This window comes from Canis lupus, chromosome 16, assembly GCF_048164855.1.
Source record: "Canis lupus baileyi chromosome 16, mCanLup2.hap1, whole genome shotgun sequence".
In the NCBI taxonomy this organism is placed as follows: Eukaryota; Metazoa; Chordata; class Mammalia; order Carnivora; family Canidae; genus Canis; species Canis lupus.
This window is the reverse complement of record NC_132853.1, coordinates 30866184-30886478: the sequence shown is the minus strand read 5'-3', so window position 1 is coordinate 30886478 and position 20295 is coordinate 30866184. Positions and strand designations below refer to the sequence as shown.

Here is a 20295-nt window from a genome sequence, read left to right as displayed (position 1 = left end):
AAACACCCAGCAAATGATGCCCAGGGAGGCATCCCACTAGGCTCCTCTTCTTCCTGGGGCTGAGGGAGCAAATGGAGGATAACCAGCATAAGGAGTAATCTAGAGATTCCAGATTTTTGTGCAAGAGGAGATCTGCTAACTGAAAAATATCATCAGAATGAATAGACAAACTATTCATTCCATGATGGAGAATTCTTGCCTGCCTGCCCTCTAGGGGCACAGGTGCTGCCCATCGATGGGATGTGCACAGTCCTCACTCTCACAGAGCTTACAGCCCAGCAGGAGAGGCAGATGAATAGATCCAGCAGAGGGGAGGAAGAGGGTGTGACAGATACACATAGTGGAGGCATCTAACACAGGTAAGAGAGATCAGGACCGGTTTCTGGGAGGGAGTTATGTCTACAAGGAGATTTCAATAATTTGCAAGTATTAGGCAGGTATGTGGGAGAATGGGAAGGTAAGGCAGCTTCCCAAGTAATGGCAGGGAGATGAGAAGAGAGTGTGATATAGTGGGGTCCAATACAGCCAGAGCATAGTTTGGGGGGTAGACAACAGGGTAGGGGCAATGGGAAGGTCTTAAAATAAGTCTAAAGAAGTGAGCATGGCCAGATCTCAAAAGACCTTAGAAGCATGTCAAGAAGTTTGGACATTATCCTAAAGATAAGGATGAGGAATGGAAAGATTACATGCAAGATAACAACATCATCAGATTGTTTTAAGGCTCCCAAGGTGTGAAGGACAGATGGGCAAGGAATAAGAATGGAAGGAGCTTTCACAGACTGGCCCCCTTCTCCGGCTGAGACCCTGGTCAACTGGCTCAAAATCTCTGAGCTTCGGTTCCCTCACCCCTAACGACAAAGAAATAGCCGAACCTGCTCAGCCTACCTCACTGGATTGTGGCAAGCCATGGAATGGACATGAACAGGCTCTGGCAGCTAGAAAGCGCTGTTATAATCCCCAGCAACATTACGATGAAAAGAAAATGTGGCTGATATTGTTATATTTTCCAAGGAAATCTGCACAGTCCTCTGACCTGTTTCCCAAACACCGGAGAGGAAATTGAGAGTGAAGCACCACCGGAGCCAGCACCCTGCAAAGAGCGTGCGCATTCCACGGATTTCGAAATGGAGATCCTGTCCTCCTGGCTGTGTGGTACATGATCCCTGTCCAATAAATATGAATTGATGAATGGCTGAGTGGGGCTTTGTTTTGTTTTGTTTTCATTTTTGCAAACCCTCTTACGACTGCAGAGGGAAATCTAAATTAATGCCATATGCCTGTAAAAATCCCTCTGACATCTTTTATTGTAATGGAAGATGACAATGGTTATCAGAGCAGAAGGAACATGCTTGAGTGAAAGTAAATACCAAACACCTTTTGGGAAACAAAGCACCTCCTGGTGACCTTTGCAGCTGTTCAGCTTCCTAAAGTACAGCAGCCTGGAGTTGTCTAATGACAATCTAACCAGGGTTTTCCCTTGTTTCCAGGAGTGTTCCTCCTCCCTCTCTCTGGGCTGTGCAGAATTTTAAATGTCACAGTAATCACATCTTTCCCCAGGATAACATGAAATATCATTGGAGCTTAATGGAGATGAACAAATGATCAAATTCAGATGTTACTGATATATTACATTGGAGGAATTACATCTATTTCACGAGCTGCAAATCCTCTGAATTTTGTAACACAGTAAAAATGAAATAGCAAAAGCTATTTCTGAGTCCCTACCGTGCCTTCTACCCTGTTCCAAATAATTCACACCTATCACCTCATTGAATCCCCCTGACAGTCTTTCAAGGTGTCATTATCCCCATTTAACACAGATAAATTCACTGACCCCCCCCCCCTTAGGCTATATGGCCTTGTTGAAGTTACTTAGCTGCTGTAAGCCTCATCTGCAGAACAGAAATAACCAGACCAAATTTATAAGATTGCGGAGGATCGTATTGAATAGGATGTTATGTGCAGCATGTTAGTGCAGCGCCTACTAGGCAGTCATCACTCACTGTATTTAGGGTTCTCCAGAGAAACAAATCAATAGGAGATACATATATCACATATCTGCATATATATGATTAATTATAAGGAATTGGCTCAAGCAATCATGGAGGCTGAGAAGTCCCACCATCTGCAAGCTGAAGACTCAGGAGAGCTGGATATGTAGTTCCAGTCTGAGTCCAAACACCTGAGAACCAGGAGAGCCAGGTTCAGTCTGAGTGTAAGAGGAAGCCAGTGAAGCCAATGTCCTGGCTAGAAAACAGGTAAAGGGAAAGAATTCTTTCTTACTCAGACATTTATTCTATCCAAGTCTTCAATAGATTGAATGGGACCCACCCACATTTGCTGAGGGCAGTCTACCAATTCAAATTTAATATCCAGAAATGCCCCCCACAGACACACGCAGAAATAATGTTTAACCAAATAGCTGAGCACTCTATGGTCCAGTCAAGTTGACACATAAAATTATCTGTAGCACTTACTAAATGGTGTTTTGTTAGCAATATTGTTATTGCTGTGAACTTGGCATTCTATGTCTGTCTAGCCACTGTATCACATTGCCTCAAAACCAACGACAGTCATTAGCATAATGATAATGAAATCAAAATCCCCATGTAATTTTTTCTTCCCTCCAAAAATTGTCCAATATCTTGCACACTTAATTCATGCCAAGGGTTCTAACCAATGAGATTGTTTTCCCTAAAACTCTTGGGAAATGATAGGAATGCATGTTAGTAATTCAGAAATAGGACAATGCCACATATTGATCCCTAGAGCACTAAAAGAAGGTTGGGGGGTGGCTAATTAACAGTGTCTTGCCAGCTCTCTAGGCTAGGGCTGTGAGTGTAGGTAACCAAGCAGGGAAAAACTTAGACCCTGAATTAAAGGCACATCCTCAGGCTGAAGCATCTTTTCGGAGTCTCCCATATCACACTAAATAAAAAGAATAACAAGTTTACATCTGAAAGCAAAAAGATATCTGTATAGATGTCTCTCCATTCAAAATGTCCCATGGCACTTTCCTGAACCCAAACCTGTATTTCCTTTACTAAGATGCCTGCTTTCTCTCTCTTTTTTTTAAGATTTTATTTATTTATTAATGAGAGATAGAAAGAGAGAGGCAGAGACACAGGCAGAGGAAGAAGCAGGCTCCATGCAGGGAGCCCGACGTGGGACTTGATCCCTGGTCTCCAGGATCAGGCCCCGGGCTGAAGGTGGCGCTAAACCGCTGAGCCCCTCAGGCTGCCCAGGTGCCTACTTTCTACCCCCCACCTCCATGGCTGATGATTGGAATGCAGCCCTGCCACATGCTAAAATTGTTACATTGAGCCACATACCTCTGAGCTTCAGGTGCTCCCTCCACTGGGCATAGAACCAAGTCCACAGAGCCCTTAGAAAAGTTAAGGAAAGTTTTTTTCTTTTTTCTTTTTTTTTTTAATTTTATTTATTTGAGAAAGAGGGAGAAATAGAGAGCAGGAGCTGGGGGGAGGGAGACAAGGAGAGGGAGAAGCAAACTCCCCATGGAGCAGGGAACCCAACACAGGGCTGGTTCCCAGTACCCTGGGATCATGACCTGAGCCCAAGGCAGACATTTCACCAACTGAGGCACTCCAGGAAAGTTCTTAGCTTTGTGTCTGGCACTTAATAAGGCCTCCATAAATGTGGGCTTCCTTTTCACCTTTCATCTCCCACCTCAAAAAGTAATCTTTCCTTAAATTACTATTGTTCTTAGTTGGCTGAGAAATGGCATTCATTCTTTTTCTGTATAAGGAGACAGCTAGAGCTGAAGCAACCATCAAGCCTACTGGTTATCAAACTCTACTCTACCTATCTTCCTTAGGGGATGTAAAGTAAGGAAGAGATGTCCAGATGTGAGATTTCTTTTTTTTTTTTTTTCAGGTGAGATTTCTACCCCTGCCCACTCCTCCACTTCAACTAGATTTCATTTTGTTCACTTGATGTATGAATGCTTCAATTTAGAATTTCATTTTAACAAGAATTCCTCAGATGATGATTACAAACCATGATCTAATATAATACCATTTTAGAGATGAAGAAACAGAGTCTCCAAGTGTAAGGCAACCAATCCTACAGCCATTGGAGACAGAGCACAGGTCCCCTAGGTTATGGTGCTTTTGGTCATTTCAAGCTGTAACACATCACTATGACTGGGGTGGGAATTGTAATGTGATATGAGAGGAAAGCCTCTATCATCCCAGGGAAACACAGAGTTGGCCCGCATTTACACTGAGAGGAGTTTCCCACAAAGAGATTTCAACCAGGAAAATAGTTCTTCTTGTAACCCAAAAGTCATGATGGTTATATAAGCTGCACCATACAGCCAATAGAAGTCCAAACCCCTCTTCTGGGTTTCTTTCTATTCCAAACCTTCATCCTACCTCATGTCAACTGACACAAAATAATCCATATTTTGCTTTCTGCTATAAAAGTTGAGTTTATTTTATTTTACTGAAGATTGAAGGATGGTGTCGATATGTAGGGGGCAGGGGTACAGGTGTCACACAACTAAGCTCATACCTCTATCACACTGGCATCTCTTTCTTAACCTTTCCCTTTATTTCTCCTCACCCCCTCCATTATTGTTGCCACATAAAACTCCAAATTCTCCCATTTTGTAGAGCTATTCCATTTTTCTCCCCTTGAATATCCAATCTATCCAGGTGCTCAATAGATTTGAAAAAGTCTTCATTGCTATCAATAACCACCCATCTTGGGATCCCTGGGTGGCGCAGCGGTTGGGCGCCTGCCTTTGGCCCAGGGCGCGATCCTGGAGACCCGGGATCGAATCCCACGTCGGGCTCCCGGTGCATGGAGCCTGCTTCTCCCTCTGCCTGTGTCTCTGCCTCTCTCTCTTTTTCTCTCTGTGACTATCATAAATAAAATAAAAAATAAAAAAAAATTAAAAAAAAATAACCACCCATCTTAAAATATAGTTATGGTTATGGATAGAAAAAAGGTTTAATAAAGCCTGAAAATGAATTGTATTCTATTATAGGAAAAACAGAGGCATCTATGAAAAAATGAGAAATTAGTGCAGTGGTCTTAAATATTTCCTACTTAAATTTTACTGCCCTTTGGAGTGCTGTCATAATCCTTGCCACTGTCTTGCCCAGTCCCTGGAGAATGTTAGATTCACCTTAAAACTCACAGCACAGGCTTGGGACCTAATTCTTCTCCTTGGTTCCCTTACACAGCACAGGGAGGGGGGCAATTTCACATTAAGGTAATTAAATAGCTACTGAAATGGTGGACTAAGTAGTCCACCCAACACTCTTAATGAGAACAACTAGAAAATCTAGATATTTTATTTTAATCTGCTCGAAGTCACTGGAGAGCTAAAAAAAATAAAATAAAATAATAATTTTTAAGAAGCAATGAGAAATTATGGGACATTTGAAAAAAGATTGACACCAAGAGAGGTAAATTCAAAAATTGGACCTCTTTACTCTTTTTTTTCTTTTTTTTGACCTCTTTACTCTTAAAGTATCTGCTTATCCCAGAAGGGTTTGGTAGAGTCCAAGTTACTGAACAGAAATTTTAACAGATTGATTTGAGTTAGAGAAACCAGAATTAGACTCCAGAGTCACCAAAGAAGCACTGATAAACTTTGGAAACCCTATAAGCTCAACATCCTCTGAGTAAGGGTAAAATGGAAAATTAACCCTTTAAGAATTTGAAGCCAAGATTCAAGTCATTTCAGTCCCTGAAATTGAACTAACATGACCGCAGATTTCTAGTGCCTCTGGGATATCTTCCATAAGGAAACATAAATCCTCTTTGGAAAAAGAAAACATTGTCATAAGCCTTTTTCCCCTAATTTTCATCATACAATGCCAGGACATAATAAAAAAGAACAAAGTTCTATGAGAAGACAAGGAAAAACACACAAGAACCAGAGAAAACAGAAAAAGATCCAGGTAGTTCTAGATAATAAAATTATTAGTCAGGACACCTGGGTGGCTCAGCAGTTGAGCGTCTGCCTTCGGCCCAGGGCATGACCCTGGGGTCCCCAGAATTGAGTCCCACAATGGGCTCCCTGCAGGGAGCCTGCTTCTCTCTCTGCCTGTGTCCCTGCCTCTCTCTCTCTCTCTCTCTGTGCCTCTAATGAATAAATAAATAAAATCTTTAAAACAAAATAAAATTATTAGTCATAGACTTTAGAATAATAATGCTTATAAAAGGGATAAAAGACAAGATTCTGAGTTTTGGTGGATAATTGGAATCTACAAAAAAATAATCAAATGGAAATTTAGAACTAAAAAAAAAAAGTACACAGTAACCAAAAGTAAGAACTCCATGGATGTGTTTAACAGTTGCATTAGGCACAATGTAAAACAAGAAGATAGAAGGAAATATCCAGAATTATTCAAGAAGGAACAAACGCATAAAAATATAGGAGATTTAAGGACATACGAAATACACTGAAGGGGTGCTTTGGGTGGCAGTGTTGGTTAAGCATCTGCCTCTTAGTTTCAGCTCTGGTCGTGATCTCAGGGTCATGAGATAGACCCACACATCTCAGCATGGAGTCTGCTTGAGTTTTTCTCTCCCTTTCCCTCTGCTCCTCCCCCTCGGGCTCTCTCTCTCTCTCAGATAAATAAATAAATATTTTAAAAAATACATTGTAAAGGGCTAACATATGTGTCATGAGTCTCAGAGGGAGAATATAGAAAGAATGAGAAAGAAGAAATATTTGAATGGGGCATTTGGGTGGCTCAGTCAGTTAAGTGTCTGCCTTCAGCTCTGGTCATGATCCTAGGATCCTGGGAGGAAGCCCTACATCGGGCTCCTTGCTCAGCAGAGAACATGCTTCTCCCTCTCCCTCTGCTTGCTGCTCCCCGTGCTTGTGCTCTCTCTCTCTCTCTCTCTGTCAAATAAATAAATAATCTTTTTTTAAAAAGAAATATTTGAAGATATGTTGGTTGATTTTTTAAAAAAAACTAACAAAAGGCATTAAGTCATAAATTCAAGAATTCTTATAAATCCCAAGCAGGACAAAGAAATCCACACTTAGACACATCATAGCAAAACTGCTGATAACCAAAGACAAAAAAAAAAAAAAAAGATTAAAAATCAGATAGGAGAAAAAGAGAGACATATTACTATCTCAATAGGAATAATGAAGGACAGAAGACAATAGAATTATTTCTGCAAATATCTTGCCACTTTAGAATACCTAGCAATAATAGCCTTTTAGAATAAAGGTGAAATGAAAATTTTTCAGAGAATAATAGAATTCAGCATATCCATAGCAAATGAAGTTTTTTAGGAGAAAAAAAATTATCCCAGATGGAAGCTTAGAGATGAAGGGAGGAATACAGATCAATTAAAAGAGTAAATATATGGTTACAATTCAGTGGATATTGGCTGCATTAAGCAATAATAATTATGTCTGGTAATTTAAAATATCTGTAAACTTTATTGATATGCAACAATAATAGTATATGAATTAAAAGGTAGAGCTCAAATATTCTGAGGTCCTTGCACTGTACAGAAAGAGTGTAAAAAGTATTAAGTAACACTAACCTTTGTTAGGTTATAGGCACATGTTGTAATGTTTAGGACAGCCAATCTCCAGGGTGAATGTTTGTGTCGACCCAAAATTCTTATGTTGAATCCCTACTCCCTAGTGGGATTGTATCAGGAGATAGGGACTTTGGGAGGTAATTGGAATCAAATGAGGTCATGAGTAGAGCCACCATGAATGAGACTAATGCCCTTCTAAGAGTCATGAGAGAGCTTGTTTTCTCTCTCTCTCTCTTTCCACCAGATAAGAATATGGGAGAGAATTTGGCCATCTGCAACCCAGAAGAGGTCTGTCACCAGAACCCAACCATGCTGACACCATGATCTGTATCTTCCAGCCTCCAGATCTGTGAGAAATAAATTTCTACTGTTGATAAGCTACCCAGTTTATGGTATTTTGTTAGAATAGCTGAAATTGACTAAGATACCACCAATAGATTAGTACAAGTATTTAACAAGCTATAAGAAAAGGAAAATGAAACTGAAAAAATTCAATCAGTATAAAAGAAGATAAGAAATAAAGAATACAGAAAGATACATTGGTTGGCATAACCAGGAAGCTTGCAATAAATAAAATGAGAGATTCAAACCGAAGATAACAGTGATAAATTAATGTTAATGGACCAAATGTTCCAATTAAAGGCAAAGATTTCCAGGTTTTATAATAAAACAAAGCTCAACTATCAACTGTTCACAAGAGTCATCTGAAACATGGAGATATTGTAAAAGGATGTAAAAAGTGGGCAGCCCGGGTGGCTCGGCAATTTGGCTCCGCCTTCAGCCCAGAGCATGATCCTGGAGACCCCGGATCTGAGTCCCAGTCGGGCTCCCTGCATGGAGCCTGCTTCTCCCTCTGCCTGTGTCTCTGCCTTCAGTTAGCACATCCCTATAAGGAGTGCGCTATTGGGACACCTGGGTGGCTCAGCAGTTGAGCTTCTGCCTTAAGCTCAAGTCCTGATCCTGGGATCCGGGATTGAGTTCCACATTGAGCTCCCTGTGAGGAGCCTACTTCTCCCTCTGCTTATGTCTCTGCCTCTCTCTTTCTGTATCTCTCATGAATAAATAAATAGTTTTAAAAATTTTTTTAATAAATGTATTATAAAAGTAGAAAGACAGAAAGTGATGAGCTAAGCAATCATCTCAAGAAATCAGAAATAGAAGAGCAAGTTTCAAAGAAAATGGAATAAAGGAGAAAAATAGTAGAAGCAAAAATTATGGAGAGAACAAACTTAGAATAATCAGCAAAGACCAAAGTTGATCTTTTGAAAAGAGTAATAAAATTGACTAGCTAGTAATAAAAGTAACTATCTAGCAAAACTGATCAAGAGAAAACAGAAGAAAAATAACCTTTGTTAGGTAAGAAAAAAGAAAAAAATAATTACAGATCTTACAGATAGTAAAAAGATAACATGAGAATATTATAAACAGTTTAGGTCATTAAATGTTAAACTTTGATAAAATAGAAAAATTAACATTAAAAATACAATTTATTAAAACTAACATGGGAGAAAATGGGATATCTCAATCATCCTATAACATCAAAGAAATTTAATCCATAATTTTAAACTTCCTACAAAGAAAACTCAGTGCCAAATAGCTTCACTGGTATATCCTACCAAACATTTAAAGAAGACATAGCCAATTATATACAAACTGTTTCAGAGAACAGCATGAAATTGAAAAGACCCAAATTTATTTTATGAAGCCAACAAAATCGTTATGCCAAAATCTGACATGGGCATTACAAGAAATGAACAGGACAGGATCATCTCAGTCCTGAAGATGCAGAAAATCATAAACAACATATAAGGAAATCAAATACAGCGGTGTTTATAAAGACTTCATGTATTATGACCAAGAAAGGTTTATTCTGAGAAAGCAAGATCGGCTTAATGTCCAAAAACTTGAACAGTTCACTCACCACATTAACAAAATACAGGCTAATTATCATATTTTCATCTCAATGGAGAAAAAGCATTTAAGAAAAAGAAGTTCATCTCCATTTTGTGATTTTAAAATCTCATGGCAAGCCCCAAATAGGAATTTTCTTAATCTTATAAAGGGCACCCATACAAAAAATCCACAGCAAAAATCACACTTAGCGGTGAAACATCCTATGATGTACCATCACCTTCAGAACAAATCCAGGCTGCTTTGTCTTTTGCTGTCTCCACACATGAGTCCTGAGCCCTGGCCATGGACAATAATTTGAAGCTTCCCAAACTGCAAGATTATGTAGACCAACCCCGTTGCACACATTCTCTATTAAACAGAGGTCCTGTTGCTATTGCACCAAGTAATTATTTATAAGCACCTCTCAAATTATTGCTGCCATTAAAACATAAATGAATTTATTACCAAAAATATGAATTAAACAAGTACTTCAGGACAAATATGAATTTTCAGGATAAAAACAGTATGTGGAAAGAAAAGCTCTAGCTATATTTCAAGCTACCATCAACAGGGAAAAGAGATTTTAAGAACTAATTGCTCCACCATGTATTAATCTTTTGAATACAAATCAAATTAGAAGAAACTTGGGTGGTTTTGTTTAGTAAATCAAAGCATTTAGTGTTGTAAAAAGCTAAGTATATAAGGAAAATATATTGTTACTGGAATTCAAATGGGAAAAATATGCAATGCAATTGCATATGCCTCAGATCCTAAAAGATGCATGATGTTTACATCAAAAGAACCCAAAAAGAAGTATGAGAAGAAGGCTAATACGAGGATAAAAAAATGAAAAATAAATAAATAAATAAATAAATAAATAAATAAATAAAATGAACTCCTGACTTCGAGAAGAGGTAATAAAACGACAGAATCATTTTATCTGTGTTGTAGTGCATGGTCTTTGGAGGCAGACCAATCTGGGGAAAACTACACAAGATCCTTGTCATCTTCTACCAATCAGTTAACCTGTCGGAGGACCTGTTGTCACGAAGTTTAAAATGGCAGATGGATGTGATGTAAGTCTTCCCCCCACCAACCAAAAAAAAAGGTCTTTTTTTCTCCACTCATTCCTCTTGCTCCACTTCAAAGCTACATCCTCATTTTCCAAGATGACAAAAAGAACAAGACAAGATGCTCCAAAATTTCCTTAAGAGATCCAAAATTAAAAGCTCATTCCTCAAATTAAAAGAGACAAAGAAAAAAATAAAAGAGACAAAGAAACCACAAAAGGTAACCATTCAAATGAGCCTCACAAGCTTTGGGGCTAAGGAATTCACTAATGGAAAAGAACTGCTTTATGCAGATAGAGTTATTTTGCAAATCTGTTCCAGACCTCTGCTGAAGTTTCTGCCTCCCTCGGGAATGTATTGCCATCATTAATGCACACTGGAATGGCCAGCATTCCCTCCAACTGGCTGTGCACAAAAGTAGGTTGCATACTCACTCACAGAAGGATGATTTGCAAAAGGAGACCAGAGAAGCAGGGTGTTCATGCGTGTGCAAAAACCTTGCCGAGAAGATGACGTGTTACATTAGAGGTGATCAAGCTTCAGAAGGAACCAAGAAAACTCAATTATGCTGTTAAGAATGTGCACAGCCAAGTATGTGCTTAAGTGTGCTCTTCCCTTGATTCTTGCCAAAAGGGCTAATGTGCAGCACTACTTATTATGTTATTGTTGATTTTTTTAAACTCCAAGGCTCTGTGGAACCCTTTAGTAGAATGTCAGAGACTAAGACAAGTCCCAGATCTTGTGAGCCAACCCAAACCTGGCTGGGCTCAGAGACAGATGATATGCCATCTGGGGGCTGGCCTCTGTTCCTCTCAGAATGGCTTTGGGAGATGAGGACATGTCATTGACAAAGCTTCCTCCCAAGGGTATGAGGGTGTGTATTGAGAGGACACATCTGAATTTCTTCCAGGGAAGGCTGCCAAGAATCCAGAGGTGGGAGGAAGGAGCCATCTAGAGAAAGGGATGGCTGCAAAGGAGATAAGCTTCAGCCCTCCAGAGTTGTCAATCAGGGATTTAGAGGGGCTTAGAATGAAAGCAACACAGAGGAAATAAAACTTTCATAACCACCTTTAGGACAGGCAGACATAATAATTAAAGATCTTTGCTCTGGCTGAAGAGCCCAGAATGATCACATCACAGTTACTCTAGACACCATGCTGATCTCTACATGCATTATCTCATTTAATCTTAATGATGTCCTTGCAGCAGGGACTATATCTCCTCCATTTTACAGATGGGAAAATTGAGGCTTTAGAGAGATAAATGATCATAATGCAGCTAGATCAAGACCTAAAAGCAGTGAACATTGATTCATAACTGGATGCTGCCTTGCCATTGAGAATAATCCACTGCTTGATGAGGAGGTGTTTAGCACCCCAGAAGCATTCAGTAAATGGTTATTAATGAAATAACTTATGTTGAATAGGGCAGATCAGTACTTATTATAAGGGTCAGCACTGGATTATTAGAGACCTGGTGTTAATCATCTATGTGACTTTGGGCAAATTGCTGGACCATTCTGGGCTGCATTTTTCTAAAAGGAGTTTAGACTAGATGCTTTCTGGGTTATGAGACAATGATGAATGAGTCATATGGTGAGCCACCATTTAAAATAAGCTACCCCACTACTCATCAAGTCTAACCAGAGCCCCAATGTAACTTTGACCCAAGTCCCTTCAGCTGTATGATGAAATTGCTTCTCTTCAAGAGAAAAAAAAAAAAAAATGCCTGGGGCCGGAAAGCACATGCATTTTTCTAGAGCACCCTGTGGCTTGGTTGGAGAGGACACTACCATTAACAGAAGGGCCTTTTATCACAGTTGCCACTCCATTGTCAGTGACCAGATTGTCCCATTTGTCTCCATCAAGAGCACTGCAGCCACACTGGATTTTAAAGGACCTCATGAAGGGCTTCTCTCTGCTCAGCCTGATGGCTCTTTTCTGGCAATTGAAATGCAGAGTTCTTTTCTATCAAATGGCTACATAAGGACAGGAAAAACCTATTAGAATGTGCTCAGAGCACAACTGTGATCTTGAATGTTTTCAGATGCTCCTTTTCTCTTCTTTAAAAAAAAAACAACCTTTTTTTTTTCTTACAGCCATTAAATAATAATAGCTCATGGGCAGAATTTATTGGACTATAGAACTTGTTGTTATGTGCTATGACCTAACCATACAACATCTTTTTCTCAGTTACCACCTGACTGCTTCCAGACATGTTCATTCCCTCTATCCAGTCTCCATCAAAGCCTCCTCCTTTGGAAAACCTCCCTTGAGTCCATCAGGCAGATGTGAGTACTTTTTGTAGGAATGAATTATACTTGAGGCCAGGACCCATGATTTCTCTCCTGCCATTCTCAATATCTCATAAAATGCCTGGTGCAAGGTAGGCATTGAATACATATTTGGTGAACAGATGTTGAAAGGATGCTTCAAAAAATCAATTACAGCTGTAAGTAGTAGATTAAATGAGGTATAAGTTATGAGAATATATATTTTTAAATAATGGTTATTGATGGGTCTGTAGCCAAACAATAATTATACTGATGACCATTTTTTTCTTTAGACTTTATGAAATATGTGACTTGAACAGACTCTGAGCTGGGAGAGGGGGACATATATATTTCTTGACAATCCAAACACGTTTGTATCAGAGCTTACGTTGAGTCTTAACCCAGTTCATACCACCAATGAAAGGATCAATCAGCAAGCATCTACAAGAATAGCCATCAGTGCCCTGATCTAGTGCCCATCTAGTGCCCTAGATCTGAGAAAGATGGAATGAGCCACAGTCAAGTTACATGCCCAACCTGGAAAGAAGTGGCATGGTGTGGAAGAGTGAAGTTTGAGTTCTGAATGACTCGTGTTAAAATAAATCTATACAAGGAATTAAATTAAGAATATCACTCTTCTCAAACTCTGACCAGATAGTTCTGTGGCCCTATTCAGAGACCAAGTTCCTGCCTTGAAGAACAGATGCCAGAGAGAAAATATGAAAGAATCCTCTATCCCCTACAAAGGGAGATGTGATTCTGTGAAAGGAGTGACTATAAATACAGTTAGATGTGGGTTGAAATCCTGCCTTTGAGTAACTCTGTGACCTTGGTCATGCTAGTTACCCTCTGGGCATCATTCTTTATCACTAGAAAGGTAGAGATAGTAACACTTGTCACATATTTTGAAAGTAGGCAATAAATGTTACTTTCCTTCTCTCCAGGCAGTAGGCCAGTAGAGGGGGAAACTGATAGGGAAACTTCTTAAACTAGAAAGAAATTGGCCAGATTTCCAACCGGGAAAGGTTTACTGTTGAAATAAATTGTTCGTGGAAAGAAGCCACAAAGGTAGGTAAATTAGGGCTCTGGACCCAATTCCAATGTGGAAAGTGGGACAAGCTTTCCCAGACAGCACCAAGTTCTCTGGATGCCAATTGGGTGTTTTATAATTCAACTGAATTCTAACACTCCCTATGCAGAAGTAGCACTGGATTCCACAGGTTGAGGGCTCAGTCCCATGAAACTGACTCTCACACTCCCTCAGCCTTCAGATGTCAGTCACCAACTCAGGTCATTATCTGCTTCTGATCAACTAGCTGTAAATCAAATGTTCTCAAGACCCCTCCTTGGGTTGGATTAAAGTTCTGTGAGAACAACTCAGAGAACTCAGAGAAACATTTTACTTACTAGATTACAACAGCCAAGAAAAGAGAATCTGAATGACCAAATATATATTTCTTATAAATCACAATATCACAGTAGAAATCTTCAGAAAGTAGAATTTGTGTCAAATCACTCATTTTAATTCTACAGATATTTACTGAACACCTACTATATGAGAGATCTTGTTCTGGGCCCTCAGGACATGGGGAGAAATAAGAGACAATCCCTGCTAGCAATAAGTTCACAAGGTGTCAGAAAAGACATTCATTGAAGATGCATATATAAGTGATGAGCATTTTGAAGTGTGCTATGAAAGCACATGGGAGCACAAGATCTCGTCTATACTGTCAAAGATTGCTTATCAGAAAGTTCCACTGATGCTGAGAACAAATGAATGAATAAGGATAAAATGATAGATTTTGTGTTTTTTACCACTCAAATTATGCGGATATTTCTTGCATTCCTACTATGTGCTAAACCTTGAGGAAACAGATAAGAAAGAAACTCTAAAGGTCTCTGCTCCTCCAAGGCCTCAAAATCCACTAGAGAAGAATAAAATAAACTGAAGAGAAGCCAAATCCTATCATAAATAAAAAGCTTTAAAAACAGGGGAGGGAATGGTGGATCTGCTCTCCCAAGGGGAGATGAAAAGCATGCCAAGGAGGGAATCCAGCATTGGGGTTTGGATGACAATTTCCATGCTACCCCCTGGGCTTTTACACTGTGAATATAAGTGATGCCTGCAGTGCCAGCTGGTATTGTTAACAACTTGAAGCATTAATGTAATACAGTGATGCCCTCAGAAAATAAATAGAGCTGATAAAGAAATTAACGTGTTCAAAAATAAATGTATCATCTGCTGACTTGTTCACATCTTCACACACGGTAGAGTTTACTCAGAGCTAGAAAGAAAGAATACAGTTTAGCATTAAAGTTAAATTCACAAGTGATAGCGGAGGGAAGATCATTGTCCCCTCTGCAACCTCATATAGGAAGTGACTGGAGAGCTTCCATTTCTAGGGCCCTTTCCTGTTTTCAAACTACCTGCACATTCAAATCATTTGCTATGTCCAAGAAGTCCTAAAAACAATGAGTGTCCTTCCCATTCTATAGTTAAGGAAGCTGAGACTCAGGAAGAATAAGCCATTTCTAGTGTCACATGCTGGAGAGTGGTGAAGGGAATATTGGAACCCAAGTTTTCCCTCTAATGATCTCTGAATACCCCAGGCTAGTGCTTTTCAAACTCTAATTTGCATGTGAGCCACCTGGGAGTCAAAATGCAGAGCAGGATTCCTAAGTCTGTGGTGAGGCCTGCAGTTACTGTACTTCCAACAGGCTCCATGATGCTGATGCTACTGGGGAAAGGGCACTCTTCATCATGAAAGAGAGTCATGGTCTATATATTTCAGAAGAAATTATCTTGAAGGATTATGACAGTGGATCATCCATTTTTCTCAAAATAACAATTTTTATCTAAATAATACCTATTCTCCTTTGACCTTTCTGGGGCCATGGAAGACTATAGTTGATTACCCTAGTCCTTATTCTTGTCTAGGTCTCTTCTGTCTCTTTCTAGGTCTAATGCACTCTCGACTCTCTGACTCTATTATCCTCTCTCTTGTGCTGGACCATCAAACCACATCCTTGAGTTAACAGTAATGGGTTGTATTGTGTCTTGCCTTCTGAGCAAAGGCCCACTCAACATGCTGCCTTGCTATATAATAGGCAATGACAATTCATCTTCATAATTCAATCAATACATACTCACTAACTGCCCCAAAGTGCCCAGGAGGTACATGCTTCAGGATGGCCTGCCTAGAAATGAGATATAAAATGGTTTGGGAAAAAAAAAAAAAAAAAAAAAACAACCTCCCATGACAATCCACTCTCAATAGGAAGCAAAGGAGCTGCTGAGCCAAGCATAATCTACTCATTCTTCATAAATGTGTTAATCAAGTCAGATAACTCCTTTACTCCACCCATCCCCTCCAAGGTGCAACAAGCACAAGGGAGGAAAGTAGGTTTCTTACTCCCAATTGAGTGCCTTCTGCATGGAAATAAATACCTGAAGAGGGGAAAAATCACTCTTCCCAAGAGTGATTAGCCTCCATTTTAATAAGAATTTCTAGGAATTTGCTAAACACTTTATTTGGATTACTTCATTTAATCCTCACAGTCATTCTCTGAAGTTTCTACTGTTTTGCAGATGAAGATACTCAGGCTTAGAGGGGTTAACTAACTTTCCAGTGCCCCATCCTTGTGTGTGGTGAAGCCAGGATCCAAACCCAAACCAGTGTGACCCCTGGTTCTATATCTTTGGCACTGTACCAAAACAGCCCCTCTAACAAGGGAACTGACATCAAGAGAAGTTAATTTACTCAGATACTAATTGGTAGACCCAGATTTCAAATGTGAAATCACATCTGTCTGACTGCAAATACCATGTACTTAAGCACTACACAAATGCACAAGAGACCTAAGAAAAATTTGAGTGCCAACAAACTTCAGAAAAGAGAATGTGAATTTATCCTGGAGCACTCATGAAAGCTACATAGAGGACTGGTGTTTTGTGATGGGTATTCAAAGATAAGCAGGATATGTTTTGAGAAAGGCATTCCAGTATGAAAGGCCAACATGAATTCTAGATTGTTGATCAGGGAGTAAGCTTAGAAGACATCCACTCTATGAGGAATGTGAGGAATCAGGGACCTAGCATGTAGGGATGAGTAAAGGAGAGAGAAGTGAGGCGACCAGAGTAGATGAAGGGATCATGTGTACAGGAATCAGAAATAATGTTGAATAAATGAGCCCAACTGTGAAGACTTTAAGCCAGGCAAAAAAGTGTGGGTTGTCTGATTCTTGAGCACAGTATGAGAGAACAACCGGCCACAGAATCTGTCAGCAGTATCTGTCATGATTTGGAGAATGACAAGCCCTAATTTAAGAAACCCAGTGAGGAACCTGGTGAGGACCTCAGTCCAAAAAGGTGGTGATGAGGGCCTGCACTCAGCTAGTAAAAGACAAACAGGAAGGAAGAAGTGGCTCCGAGAGTCATTCTTAAGCCATCTGCAATTTGGTGATATGAATGTCTGAAAGAATGGAGAGAAAAGAACAAGTTTCTAAGCTGGAGACTTGAAATTGTCATTTGAAAAAATGGGAGAAATAGATATTTATCTTTGGAACCACCCATCTCTTCTTTCTGAGCCTCCTCCCTGACCCCTCTTCACCTGCACCAAGATTTGATCGCAGGAAAGGGCCTAATTAATCCCTACTGCAGATTTGTATGACAGGCAAAGACTAAGGCATCACTACTCTCAGGAAGAAAAGCATTGACAATTGAAAGGTGTTTTTTAGTTGTCCCAATTAAAGAAATCCAGGCACAAGCAGCCAACAGAGGAGGAATCTGAGAGAAAAGGGGGATGGTGCTGTGTCAGGCCTTCCTCTGGCATGATGCTCCTAATGTGCCAGGCACTCTCCTGAACACCTACATATATACCTGCATTGAACCCTAAAAACAATCCCATGAGGCTGACACTATGGTCCCCACTCTAGAGATGAAGGATGAGGCATAAAGAGTTATACCTTGCCCCAAAGTACATCACCAAGAAGTGATAGAGCCAGGATATGAGCCCAGGCAGGCTGGCTCTTACAAGATTAGTCTTGATGACAAAATCAGAAGTTGAGGCAGTACAGTAAAACTATTGTAACAGCACTTTTGAAACTTTTTTAAACAATAGAAATTCTTATTTGACTTATTCCAAGTTATATCTTACCCAGGAGATAAATGATGGATAGATAAATAGATGATAGCTAGATAGCTAGATAGATAGATAGATAGATAGATAGATAGATAGATAGATTGATAGATATAGCTGAACTATACCAGGTCAAGGGAACAGAGTGACAGGAATCTGGAGCTCTTTGTACATGACCTGTCCTTTTTCCCACATTGCTGACTCTAAAGCTCCTGCATGGTTCCATGGAAACGCAATCTAAACATGAGTACAGGGCAGCCCCGGTGGCTCAGCGGTTTAGCGCCACCTTCAGCCAGGGTTGTGATCCCACGTCGGGCTCCCTGCATGGAGCCTGCTTCTCCCTCTGCCTGTGTCTCTGCCTCTTTCTCTCTCTGTGTCTCTCATCAATCAATAAATAAAATCTTTAAAATAAAAAAAAATAAACATGAGTACATTGCAAAGCATCTAATTACTTGCCCCTCCTGCTCAAAAATATATACAAGGAGAAGCAGAGATTGAAATATCCCCTTATTCATAGACCCAATCTGCTAATGGCTAGATTAGAAAATGCTGTAGGGTCTCCTACTACCCTCTCTGAACTAACTCACAGGTGCAGATAGAGGACACAAACATCTATTACAAGTTCAGGCAGGTTGGAGGTCAAGAGAATGAGAGGCAAGAGACTTGGCTATACATGAATCTTGTCTAGAAGAGAAATGTTAGGATTTCACTCTTCTAATCCACCTCACACATTGCTGGGAGAGAGGAGTAGATAAGCAGGGTGACTTTCACAACTCTAGGGGCACCATTCCCATAGAATACAATCTGAGTGATGTCCTTGGATGGAGAGATTGGTGGTATATTCACAGTATGTAATGACCCATAGAGCCCAAGTGTCAACCAATCAAAATGAGACCTGACCATTAAGTAGTCATACTTGTGCATATCACCTTAAAATCAACGTGGAGAGGGAAAATGGATGAGAAAGGTTAAAATATGGTGGACATCACACAATTAGAGCACTTCTGACAAGCCACCTTACTGTTCACCAGTCATTGATTAGGTGCCCACCCTGGTCCAATTAGTAGGATCAAAATCAACTAATACTCATATGGTGCCTTAGATGAGACTGTGGAGCTGAGGGGCTATTCTGAGTCTCAGCTTTTCCAGTTTACCTTTGTGCATCCAGAAAAATCTTTAAAGCCCAGTTCAAAAGCCTCTTAACCTCCATGAAGGCTTCTTTGCTTACCCTGAATGCAGATGTTGTTTCTCTTCTATATAGGCTCTCTTAACAGTTTCTATGATACTTTTACCCTTTAATTATGCTTTTTTAATGCCCATCTTTTCTTTGCCAGATTAGACTATAAACTCCTTAAGGACAGGGAGTATGCTTTATTCATCTCTGTATGCCCGTGATTCTCATCCAGTGGTGATTTCAATTATCACAGTTTGGAGTAAATATGGTGGAAGGTGGAGGGTGCTCTTGGCATCTGGTGTGTAGAGGACAAGGATGCTGTCAAACATCCTACAGTGCACAAGACAGCTGCCCCCTCCCTGCCCTCAATATCCTATATGTTCAGAATGTCAATGGTACCAAGGTTGAGAAATTCTTCTGTATCCCTAGTACTTGGCATATAGTAGGTGTTTAATAAATGTTTTCTCAGTGAATAAATGGATAAATGAATGGTTTGTATTTTCCTAAGTAGATTATCTCTTACCTGAATCCCCGGTATGGATTGGCTCAGGGATGATGTGATTTGTATCTATGGATGGATGGTCAGTCATGATGACTTGCATTTTATAAGATGACACATGATTAGTCTGCTTCTTTCTCCCCTTCAATGATTATCCATTGCCTATAGATTAAAATGCATACCCCTAAGGATGGCAAACAAGGCCCTCCATGACCAACGCCTGCCTACCATGTGCCACTCCCTACAACATGTCCCATTCTGTAAGTGTTGGACAAGCCAGTGGATCTGCAGTTGGTACATAAATAGCTAAGTAATAATACAGTTATAGTGAAGAATGTACATACATCCCAGAATGTTTGTAATAAATCCAGCCAATGATTTTCCTTATTGATAGTTCTTAATATAATAAGGGAGACCCTTAGACCTGTGGATGCCAAACTAGGATGCCATGAACCAGTGGTTCTTAAATCTAGCTTCATATTAAAATCATCTGGAGAGCTATTAAAACATTAAGACAGTTAAACACTTCAGGCCCAACCAATTAAATCAGAATCTCTTGGCAGGTAGGGAGAGAAGGGCATGATTCAAGACAAAACAAAACTACCCTGTTTTGCGCAATGTCTAATGTACAAGAAAATTGCCATGTAGATTGTCAGCTTTTCACAGATGGGAACTTTCCAAAGATGTCAATGGTCATAGGAAAATGT

The 20295-nt window shown here is 39.9% G+C and overlaps 1 protein-coding gene across 23 annotated transcripts in view; it reads left to right on the top strand.

Moving 5' to 3' along the window:
- The window catches only part of STXBP4 (syntaxin binding protein 4), a 214435-nt gene that overhangs the window by 172662 nt on the left and 21478 nt on the right, over positions 1-20295 (top strand). For 22 of the 23 annotated variants that reach the window (XM_072779972.1, XM_072779973.1, XM_072779947.1 and 19 more), the window contains one exon: positions 12698-12795. In XM_072779972.1, coding sequence (XP_072636073.1) covers positions 12698-12795 — 98 coding nt within the window. Of the gene's footprint in view, positions 1-7786; positions 7892-12697; positions 12796-20295 lie in introns of those variants that run through there. The other variant, XR_012008817.1, reaches the window with a different exon arrangement.